Here is an 11,605-nt window from a genome sequence, read left to right as displayed (position 1 = left end):
GCCTCCTTGTAATTTCACAGTAAAAGCCTATTAAAGTCTTTACAGCAAGTCACATAGATGTTTAAAAGCCTCCAAGCTGCTGCTTCACAATAAAAGCCTCTCATCTGTAGATGAGACAGTAAAGATCCCAAGGCTGCTTCAAAGTAAAAACCCTTTACCTACCTCCCCGTGAAAGACCCATCGTGGCTCCACAATAAAAGCCTACCGATTACAAAAACAAAACTTACGAAGTTCCTTCAAAGTATAAGCAGTAAAACTCCTTTACAGTAAAAGTCCATCAATTTAATTTTGAGTTTACCTTTTCAAGTTCACTTGTTAAAATAAAAGCCCTTGCATAGTTCTCCAACATCTTCAAAGTTAAAGCCCCCCCCAACTTCTTTATAATAAAAGCCCTACAGCTGTTTTACATTAAAATCCAAAAGATTAATTGTGAAGTGTTTGTGTGACTTCCTGCTTTTAAGGTAAAGTCTTGAAACACATTTGAGTAGTAATAGCCTCCACAGTAAGAATCCTGAGCTTTGCAATAAAATCACCAAAACGTAAGTTACAGTAAGTTACAAAGATGTTTCAAAGTAAAAGCTTAAAAGTCTCTGGTTTGCTTAACAATAAAAGCCTCACATAAAATAAAAGTCTTGAAGCTGGGTCAATTAAAATCAAACAAGTCCTCCTATCACTTCACAATAAAAGCCCACCAACATTTTCACAATAAAGGTCACAAAGCTCCTTCAAAGTAAAAGACTCAAAGTGGCTATTAAAATTCAACAAAATTCCTTTACTTGCTTCACAATAAAAGTCCCCTAGTAGCTTCACAGTAAAAGCCTCTGAGCATTGTTACAATAAACTGTTTCAAAATAAGAGCTCCGAGACAAACTAAAATGCAAAAGCTGCTTCGTAGTAAAACTCTCACAGCTAACTGTGTGACCGGATTTAGAAATGAAATTCTCTGAGTCGCTTCAAACCATGTGAATTGTTTTGTAATTAGTTGCTTCACAATAAAAGTAATTTCCTTCAAAATAAAACCTGCCACCTATTTAACAACCAGATGCTGTTGGATCCCAGAGGTCAGGCTGACGGTGTTTCCTCCTTGTCGCTGTGATGTCGGCTGATGGTCGGCGCGGCAGCACAGTCGTGTTTTTGTATCTCTCCTCGTTAAAGTTGGATGAAGCCGCCTGCGAGGTCGTCACCCATAAAGTGGAAACCAGCCGCTGAGTGGCTGGATGAGCTTTTAGACCATCTCTGTGGTTTTCACTTCATCTTGGGAATAACTGAGAGCTTTTTAGAGGGAAACCACAAAAACACCTGAGTGTTTCCTGCCGCGGCTGCTTCAGAGATCCCAACGTGACATACACGAGCTTTATTTTTGGCCTAAAGTCTGAATCTGCGCGTTTCGTGTTTATGCAGCAGGACCGAAGTCATTCCAACACAAATCCTCCAACTTAAAGGAGATTTGATGACAGATAAACGAGGCCCTTCATCACCATGAAGCAAGTCTGCTGAAGTTATAACTTCAAATAAAAATGAGCGACATCTGTGCTACTCTGAACTTTTCTCAATATTGTTTGAAATGAGTCTTTCATTTTGTTTACACATTAAAATCACAGACTCACTAATCTCAAATATTTTGTGGCAGAAAAATGAACTAACGTGTGATTATAGACTGAACAGTGTTTTAGATGAACATAAATAACAGCAGGCGCTGCTGAAATGTCTTTAGGCAGCTGTTGTTGTGAAATGTTATTTAAAAATAAAAGTGAATTGAACTGAAACAGCGGCCAGAGCATGAGGATTCATTTCAGATTAAAACACAGAGGCCGACTTTGTCTTTGTTGCTTATTGTGTTTCCAGGGTCTGTGTGCAGGGGATATCCTTAAATGGTTATGTCTGCACAGAAGCCCCGCCCTTACCCTTGAAACCTCCTTTATGTGAGGAGCAACCAATCAGAAGAAAGTTGCCCTGAAGGATGGGCTGTGCAAAGGGCCAGGATAAGATAAAGAAGGATTATTTTGTGACTCATGCAAAGCTGCTGTGAATGAGCAGAGCATATTAACATGTACACAGACAAACGCGTTCATCATCAGGAGTAAAAAACACAGACAGACACTGATGCTCTTATATGTTTTTTTTATTTTTCAGTACTCTTTTTTCATCCTGCTGCGTATTTGCAATGATTTTTTTCTAATATATGATGCGTTTATATGGAGGTGCGTCCAAAAAGGTGCAAACATCAGCAAACACAAAGAAAGAGCAAGTGATTTCAGGTTTGACAAACACGTTGCAACTCGGTGACGTTCACCCTCCTCCTGGGCCTGCGTCGCTTCGTAATGACATCATCATTTTGTGATACGACAGTGCCCCCTACAGGTTCAATATCTCACTGTTTTTGAGTTAAAAACTGAGCATTTCAGTTTTATAAGCAGGAAACTTTAAAACCGCCGTTGTCAAATTTCTAGAGACCTCAGAGTCAAACCCTGAAAGCTTCAAAACACAGAGTTTCCCTGCAGAGTGTCCTTTCTACACTTTCTGCTTCTCATGAACCAGTTTACAAACTCCTGCTGCCTTCAGGTGACGCAGATTACCATCGCCGCGAGTCTTATCAACGATGGTTAAATGTTCCCGCTCTGATTTTGTGCTTGTGAAATAAAGGATCTGAAACCCTGCATTTACTTTTTGCTAACTTGTGAAGACTCGAGTTAAGAATGTCTCAGCAAAATGACAACAGGCAGCACGGAGACAAAAGAAACACTGTGGACGTTTAAAGCGGCGAACGAGCGCACACATCTGGTTTTTCTTACACTTTCACATTCTCAAATATTTGATACGCAACTAAAATCTTTTCTTCGCAGGTGTTTGTAAGAGTTTGTGAAAGGTGACAAATCTCATCTGGTGTCACACGTAAATAAATCAAAACAACATTTTTTAATTTAAATTATATGAAGTTAACAACAAAAAGAAATTATTTTTATTTTTAAAATCCGTGAAAGTTATTACATTTATTATTAACTTGTTGCTGATTTTTTTCCTCTCTATGTTGAATTTATTTTATTTTCATCACCTTTTGTTTCATTGCTGTCGTGTGCTAGCGTGCTGTCATACGAGCTCAAATGTAAGCGCCATTTGTAGTTACTTCATGTTTGCATTTGAGGTCATTTGTTTGATGCATATTCTGAAATTTGATGTTTAAGAATAATGTATATTTTCATGATTTTAGTTTATTTTTAAAAGTCTCAAAAGGATCTTGAGCTTTATTGTGAAAGGTTTATGTGGAAAATAAACAAGCGGACGGCGGAGCCACATGATGGTTTTTCCGTCGTTGTTGCTAACAAAGCAACAGTCGCTTGTCCGTCTGTAGTGTGGTTATTTTAAATATAAGACAAAGAGAGAACTATAAGAAGAAAGTAAGACGGCCACTACATCAATATTATTTAAAAACGGGAATAAAAACATTTCTATCTAGATTTTTGATTTACTTAGATAATAAACTGAGATTTATGACGTATGTTTTGGTTATGTGACTGGCACTTTGCTTCCTCCGTACAAACGGGCTCTCACTTGATTTTTGAGGTGAACTTATCTTGTAACTTGAAGGCAGTTAGACTGAAACCGGTTCTGGTTCTCCTGCTGAGCCTGAAGCAGAGGATGTGGTAGAAAAGACACCCGGTACAACATTCCTGTCGAGTGGTTTGGTTGTGTTGACGCTTACAGAAACATTAAGAGGAGAGCGTTCGTGCCGGACCGAGCCGCTCGTGCTCCAGTCCTCGCGGTCCGACCCAGAACCCCAAACTGGAAGACATTCTCAGAGGCAGCGCAGCACACTGTGACTGGTTCATTCATTTCCATCCTTCAGTTCATTTATCCATTTACAACTTCACCAACCACGCCCTGCCTGACCCCGCCTCCTTTCACCCTCCACCTTCACCAATCTGAATTTAGCTCAGAGTGTGTTTAAGTGTTATATCTGCAGGTTGGTGTCGGCCGCGGGAGGTGACGAGTTTCCCAAAAACAAACACATCAAAGTTCAAACTCTCGTCCATCTGCAGGCCGAGCTCCTCGTTCGATTAAAGCAGGGGTGTCCAGCTCTAGTCCTCCAGAGCTACCTGCAGCTTTTAGACACATCCTTGTTCCGACTCACCTGAATGAAATGAATGGCTTGTTATCAGGCCTTTGCCAAACTTGATGGCATGCTGAAGAGGTAATCCCACCATTTGATTCAGCTGTGTTGGAGTAGGGATGCATCTAAAAGCTGCAGGACAGTAGCTCTCGAGGACTGGAGTTGGACACACCTGGGTTAAGGGACTTGTTTTGGTAACAAACATGCAGAATTTCATCAGCAGTTGTTGTTTTAACTGTTTTAAAATGTGACTGTTCTTTAAACTGTTGCTCTTTTTTTTTTATCCCTACAGTCTTTACGCCAACAGACGTTCCTCTCTTACTCGGCATATAAGGTGTTTTTAGTAACTTACTTAAATACCACTACACTGACTTGCTGCTCCTTCTTACGGTACAAACTGGTGTAAGGTGTAAGTCCAGCCCAGCCTGGTTCTAAAATGAGCAGCTGCTTGTTCAGGTTCTGAGAACTTCATTTTAATCAGCAACAGAATCAGGATCAAAGAAACAGCCGGGACTGTTTTGGGGACTTGGTCCAATGTAGATGTGGAACCAGGGACAGTGCAGTGGAGGAGCCGAGGTTTTCGATCTCTGATCTTCATGACTCAAAAATATCTTTACAAATGATTTTATGATGACAGAAGTTTCTCAAAATTGTTCTGAGCCAGCGTGACGACAGAGGCTGAATCACAGTATGAGCTGCAGAGACAGGATCACAGCACTAATGGCACTAATGGCTTTCCATACATGCTGCAGTCCGGGTGATTTTCTCCCGCTGAGAACGGTGAAGGCAGTGATAGAAGGTGTGCAGGAGGAAGGACGCGTTTGATGGAGACTTGTTTAAATTTTTTTCCCCAGTTTTCTTTTTGGGAAACTCGGCCGGTAACGTCGGAGAGAAGTAAAGGGTCTGAGTGAGAAGAAGGAAAGTCTGAGAGGTTGGAGAGGGCAGTGCAGCAACTCAGGCTGAACGTCTAAACTTTACTCTGAGGAAAGGAAAAGTTCTCACCGTTACAGAGCAATGCAAGGAAGAAACGTACTCGCAGTGGACACAATAAAGGGAACTTTCAATCCTGAGCATCCACCCAGGGAGCTGTACGTCTGCTCTTTCTTAAACTCTTGACTTTTATTTTGAAAGATGACAGGAAATTCCTTTCAGCTGTGTGAAGTTCAGACGAGGTTGGAGTAAAACAGTTTTCAGGGCAGTGCTCTTTGTCTAAACAAAGCGGGGCAGTGTCAGAAACGCTCCAAAGCCCCCATCGGCTGACACCTGAATGCATCACGGTGGAGGGAGTGAAAGCGGGAGCGTCAGCCTCTTTATCCAAAAACATTCATATTCATGAGGGAGTTCAAAAAAACCTGTTCTGGAATCTTTTGATTCACTAATCAGTAACTGATTATTTCATCTTTTCCTTGAAGTTAAATTTAAAGTTCAAATTTTCTTCACTCTCTTGAACCGTTGCACACACATCGTGCCAAGTCAACATAAAAAAAATGAACCAATCAGAGCTCAGTGTGCCCGTCCTCATCAAAACCAAACATACAGTCGTGTTAATAACAGACAAAGTGAGCGCATGCTGCGGCGTTTTAACCCGTTAAATCCTCATCACGCAGAGCTGCAACACGACTGCACAGGGCAGGTCACGGTCGGCTCGTCGTTCAGCTTCAGTCCTGTTCAGACCGGATCAGAGTTACACAACTCGGCTGTTAGTGTCTCAATAAATCATTTAAATCTCTCCATGTCTGCGGGGGCGGCGCACAGAAAGTACATCATGCAATATTTCTTGTAACGCCGCAAAACCCAAAATCTTGTCATGTGATCAGACCTTGAACGCAGCACAGAGAGACTGAGCTGCGTTCAGTTTATTAAATTATTGGTGGACTTCACATTCCTGCTGATCTCTTTCAGACTTTCAGACCAGCCTCATGTCTGAAAATCCCCACAGTCAGAATTACACCCCCACCTTCACCTGCGCTCACGGCTCTCTTTGACCTTTCCTGCCCGGGGTTTTGCCTCACAGACTGCAGGCCTCTCTAACAGTAACTCACACGAGCCATGTTAGGGAAAGCAGACTGCTCTGCAGATGCAATAGCCGTTAACACAGCCTGAGACGAAGCCTGCAGACAACACTTAGGGCTGAAAGATCGAACTCTTTCTCTGAGCCTCGAACAAACTTTTTAGAACTCAGTCCTTCACGTTTGGATGTGTTTAAAGAAGTTTAGTCGGTTTTCATCAACGTGAAGCGAAAGCAGGAACTCGATCTACAAACTGCTGAGTGATTTTAAAAAGCAGGAATGTGGAGTTCACATGAACACCACCTGAACCCAAACCGGTACGCTGTTCTGATTCTCTCAGGCATACAGTCACCCGGTCGCCCGACTGACCTCCCTCACAGGAAGCGGTTCGATCGGCACAGAGCTGGAGACCCGGCCGTCTTCCTTCCTTCAGTCGGCAGTGTCTGCAACAAAAACCTACAAAGGCTCGTAAAGATGTGGCAGCTGAAAAAGACGAAACAGAAAAGGTCTTCCTTCCAACCGGACAGAACATCACGCAGAAGAAGAAGAAGAAGAAGAAGAAGCGCGGCGTGTCAAAAGTGCGAAAGTCTTTGCATTCATTAAGAAATGAAAGGAAGTGAAGTTTCTACATGGCTTAAAGCTTTGGAGTTCTCAGCGCTCGCTCGACTCGCAAAAACATTTTGTCATCGTCATGACAGAAATGATGATGATGATTACAATGTGGCGATGAAGAGTAGGTGGGCTAGCCTCTCGGCGCCATTTCAGCAGGGCTCTTTGCATAAAATGTAAATCATCATCATCAACGTCTTGATTTTTTTTCCATTTCCAAACAGGCCCCTCCCCCTCGCCCTCCCCCATTTGATTTAAAATATTTCATAACGAGCACGAAGACCCCACCGCCCCCCTCCCCTTTTTTAAGCTTCTTTTTTCTTTGTTTTCGCCGTCGCTGTTATGGCGGTTGTTGTCGTCGTCGGTGTGGTTGTAGTTGTTGCTGAACAGAGGGAGTGTTAAAATGGGAGTTCTCCTCCTCCTCCACCTTCGCCTCGTCTTCCTCCTGTGGGTGGCGCTGCAGGCTACGACGCCTCTCGTTCTGTAGAGGACTCCGCTGCTCGCCGCTGCCTCTCCAGGCTCCTCGCCCGCTCCTCGCTGTTCATCGTGGGGCTCCTCGAGGACTTCAGCAGCTTGTCCTCGGGCTCGTGCAGCACCGGCTCCTTATACATGCAGACTACAGGGGGGAGGACGGGGGGAGGATGGGGGAGAAAGACAATGAGTCATTAAAGCATCACGCCACCACGAACAATCATATTTAGACATAAAATAAAAAATCCCGACGTAAATTCAGATTCATTGACATAATTATAAATGCACAGGTGTGCCGTTTGTGTCAGCGTGCCATGGATGAGGATACAGCTGAACCTTTATGCAAATTATACAGACAAATCTATTAAAACTAGTAGCTCCTTCAAGTTGTATGTGCTGATGTTAAATAACAGAAAAGAAGAAGAACGAATCAGAAACGAGGGAGGTAAAAGAAGACATTGGTGGGTTAACAAGGGGGGAGAGAAGGAAGAAGGGGAGAGAAATGGGAGGAGGCTGAAGGACGCCGAGGAAGAGGAGAAGATGGACAGCAGGAAGAGAGGAAGGTGATAGTTGACAGATGTATAGTTGATGGATATTTTTAAATGAAGATGAGACGGGAGGGGCAGAGCAGCTGAAAGCAGAGACGGAGCTTCGTGTTTCCAGTTAAACGTGCATCTGTGATATTAGAGCTTCACCTTGTCCTCACACTCTGAGTTCTGGCCGGACGACCTCGGCTCCTGGCTCACCTCTGAGCTCTCCAAACCTTCATCAGACTCTATCGTTTGCTTCCAGGATCTAAGAGTATAGCAGCTGAGCTACACTGGTTCCTACAAACCAACAGTATAATTTCCCAGTCTCACAGTCAGCTGCCGCTTTACTGGTTTTATCTTCAAACAGGACTAAAAATATCACTTTAAAAGACTTCACTATTCTTTGACTTTATGCCGGTAATTCTGGTTCAAGTTCACCAGGAAATACGAGTCTCGGCTGCTTTACTGTAAAGAGGGTCAGTCTTTACGTAGGCTGTTTACTGGGCCAACAGTTCACCTGAAGTAGGTCAGAATGTAAGACGGGATGTTAACTATGTTTATGAGCGTTGAGGTTTTTTTGAGATATGATGTTCAGAAACACTATGGAACACGTTTTCCTGCCTCTGTGTTTTAATATCAGGACGTTTTCAGCACAGTTTTGCAGAGAGGCAGAATGTTGAACTTGATGTCAGTGTTTCAGTGTTAAGCACCTTACATTTACAAAATCACCTCTAAATGCAAAATCTCGAAGCCCATTTCGCTTATTGAACTCATCTTCTACTATGATAAACTACAGAAATGTGGAGAACGGTCGATTTAAAAGTACAAAAGTCCCAAACTAGGAGAAAAAGCTGACTTTTCTACTTCTTCTGTGCATATTTGCATTTTTAAAAATAATTTTGTAAATATACAAAGTGTGTGGAGGTGATGTTACACTTTCCTCTAAACACAACTTGTGTGTCTTTCACATGACGTGGAGCAGAGAAAGCTGAAGATATGTGTAGTTCCTGATTTATAAAACAGCAGCATGTGCACACAGAAGAACAATGTGAAATATTTTTAACATTAGCTCATTAGAAGGTTTGAAATATGACTTGTTGCTTTAATGAAATGGAACTGAAACATTTGCTCTTTTCCTCAAATGTATGTGTGAATATTTCTGAAAATTTGAAACATCTGACGGAATTATTATCTTTGACTCTTCTCTTTATGAATGATAAATTCTGTATCCAAACTGAATCGTGAGCTCCTGTCACGTAAACATGAACCAGAAATTTAACCGACACAACTTTAACTGTTGGACCTCTACTAACGTTTTCCACTCTTTGTCCTTAGCTAGGCTTCATCACAGACCTGCAAAATCAGTCATGAATGTAATTATAAATATTCACTCTGGGACAACAGAAAACAAGTGTGCCTTGAACTTTAGCAGGTTTAACAGAAGTAGAGGAACTCCAGGATGGTTCCCTGAGGAACTCCTAAACTTACTTTTGTTCTTTTAACCTTACAATACTGCAGACCCACATACCTTCTTTACATATAAATAAAATTGACAGTTCGTCTCACCTTCGATGGGTCTAGGGACAAAGTGTGAGCACGGTTTGGTTTTCTTCACTCGGTTTCCCTTCATGATGATTCCTTCCTTATTCAGGCCCAGGAACCAAGCCCGGCCTGACTCGTGCTGCCGATACATGGTGGACGAGTAGATGACGTAGTAGTTTTCAAAGACCGACTCCTTGAACTTGCACTCTGATGTGAACACATCCTGATACACAAACACACAGAAAACATTTGAAGTATAATCAGCAAAGAGATCATTTTGTAGTTTTTCTTACACGACTGCCTGCTTCACATCTCTGTGCGTCTACATGTTTGATTGCACGACTCAGCTGCTTTTATCTGAATTTTATTTTAAAGTTTAAACTTGGGACTTTTATTTTAAAACGAACAGCATCGAGTGCTGACCAGCAGCCTTTTAGCGTCACGGTTCAGTTTGTCCTCAAAGTTTTCGCCACCATTTTACTTCCATATAAATCTGCCTGCCTCGGGAAAGGCGGAAAAATGTTCACTGCATGCTGATACTTCACGTTACAGAAACATGGCAGGATGTGAGCCGCGCAATATGACACAACGCACGAAGCAGCCAATGAGCCGTGACCAATACGAAACATCTTGAAGGTGATCGATCGCATTACATGCACACGATAGAGTCAGCAGCACTGCAGGCCAGAGGCACACCGTCACATGTAACAGGACATGAGAGTATTACAAAAGTACTACCGGAGGTACACACTGAGCACAGGGACTGTTCACTACTGCTGCCACGCTGCAGCCTGTCATACGTCCAGATCTTAAAAACAGGCCAGGTTAACACCCATTCATGAAAAAATGCACAATCTCCATTAATTTTTCTCTCCATGCTTTGCTTCTGTCTGTTTTGGAGTAATATTTCACTGTATTTATCCTTTAGTTTTGTGTTGAACTCTTCGCACTCAGCTGTAGCCACTCCCCTGATTGCCCTTCTGTTGGTGAGCCGTGTTTATACAGTGGCGTCTTCCCCGTAGTCTTCATCAGAGCATTTGTTTCCAACATCCATGGTCCATTAGTTTTTTCAGACTTGTTAAAATCATCGTCTGCATTTTGCATTTTTACATTCTGTATAATCATCAGTCTGACAGCTTTAGTGCTGAGCAGGACAAAGGAAGTCAAAACGTGTGACGTTTGTCACATATGTAGTGTGAATACTTGTAAACAGACATCATCTGCATAACATAAGATTCTGTTTGCTTTTACTGAGTAAAATCAACTAAAAAAGGAATGAAGACTAAAACTGTCAGTAAGCATGTGGTGAAGAAAAAGCTGCAGAAATGTGAAAATCCAATTAAAAGAACAATCTTAGAAATCAAATATTGATCCTATAGCGATGCGATACATCCCGACATTTTCATTAAATAAAGGAATCTTAACTGTAAGAACTTCAATAAAGTAACATCCATAAAACATAAATGGGAGAGGAACATTAGTACAAAGCAGCTGAAGACTAAAACTCAACATTATTTTGAAAGACAAAGTTTTAAAAAGCTTTTAAGTTGAAATATTAATGTTAAGTCTTGTTCATGCATGCTATCCTTCACGGAGCAGGAAGCTGTGTCGGCCGCGCTGTGGTACGATCCGTGTGGTGGACACTTTGACACCAAACGTGACTGCTGGGCCGTTTAAAGTCCTAGTTTAGCACCTCCCTCCAGGTATAACAGGTGTGTGTGTGTGTGTGTGTGTGTACCCTCTGGATATAACAGGTGGTCAGGCGAGCCAATCAGAGCAGAACAACCCCCCATAACATACAAAAACCTGTCCCAACATTTGAATCTTGGAGCTTCTAAATACAGTTGTATGAAATGTGTCTTTCAGAAATCCAGAGCCAGCGTTCAGTTACCTCAGTTCTGTGATCACTTAATAAATAAAAAGCCGTTTTTGTTTTCATCCAGGTCTGGACTGCAGGCAGAAACTCTGCTGCTCTTAGAAGCTGGTTTTATATGTAACCTGTTACTGACCTGTTGCCAATTATCTTTATGTGTCGTTGTGCTTACTCTTCCAGCCCTGCTCCAACTTTTGAGACGTGTTTCTGCCATAAAATTTGTATTTGATGTAAAAACTTTGTTCATTGGGTACCGTGAGATGTCACTCACTGCGACATGCTAATTACAAATCTGTCTCATTCTTTTAGTGTTTAAAATGATTCATGAGTGACTGAGAATCTAATAAGAATCAAGCTGAAGTCACTACTACACTAATAAAACCCAACACAAACACAGCCACAGATAAAAAGGAAAAAGAAGCCACGAGGAAGGAAAGACGGGACTTCAAATGGAGCGCGATGA

At 42.1% G+C, this 11,605-nt stretch overlaps 1 protein-coding gene across 4 annotated transcripts in view; it reads right to left on the bottom strand.

The window, feature by feature from the left end:
* Positions 1 to 2,104: 2,104 nt before the first annotated feature.
* Positions 2,105 to 11,605, bottom strand: part of LOC100704263 (fibroblast growth factor 12) — a 54,459-nt gene continuing 44,958 nt past the window's right edge. For all 4 annotated transcript variants that reach the window (XM_005474886.4, XM_005474885.4, XM_025898215.1 and 1 more), the window contains exons 4-5: positions 9,294 to 9,492; positions 2,105 to 7,342 (exon numbers count right to left, since the gene is read on the bottom strand). In XM_005474886.4, the coding sequence (XP_005474943.1) occupies positions 7,191 to 7,342; positions 9,294 to 9,492 (351 nt within the window). In that variant the 3' untranslated portion in view covers positions 2,105 to 7,190. The remainder of the gene's footprint in view (positions 7,343 to 9,293; positions 9,493 to 11,605) is intronic.

This window comes from Oreochromis niloticus, linkage group LG14 (genome assembly GCF_001858045.2).
Source record: "Oreochromis niloticus isolate F11D_XX linkage group LG14, O_niloticus_UMD_NMBU, whole genome shotgun sequence".
Classification (NCBI taxonomy): domain Eukaryota; kingdom Metazoa; phylum Chordata; class Actinopteri; order Cichliformes; family Cichlidae; genus Oreochromis; species Oreochromis niloticus.
The sequence above is the reverse complement of the archived record's forward strand: the minus strand, read 5'-3'. Positions and strand labels throughout refer to the sequence as shown.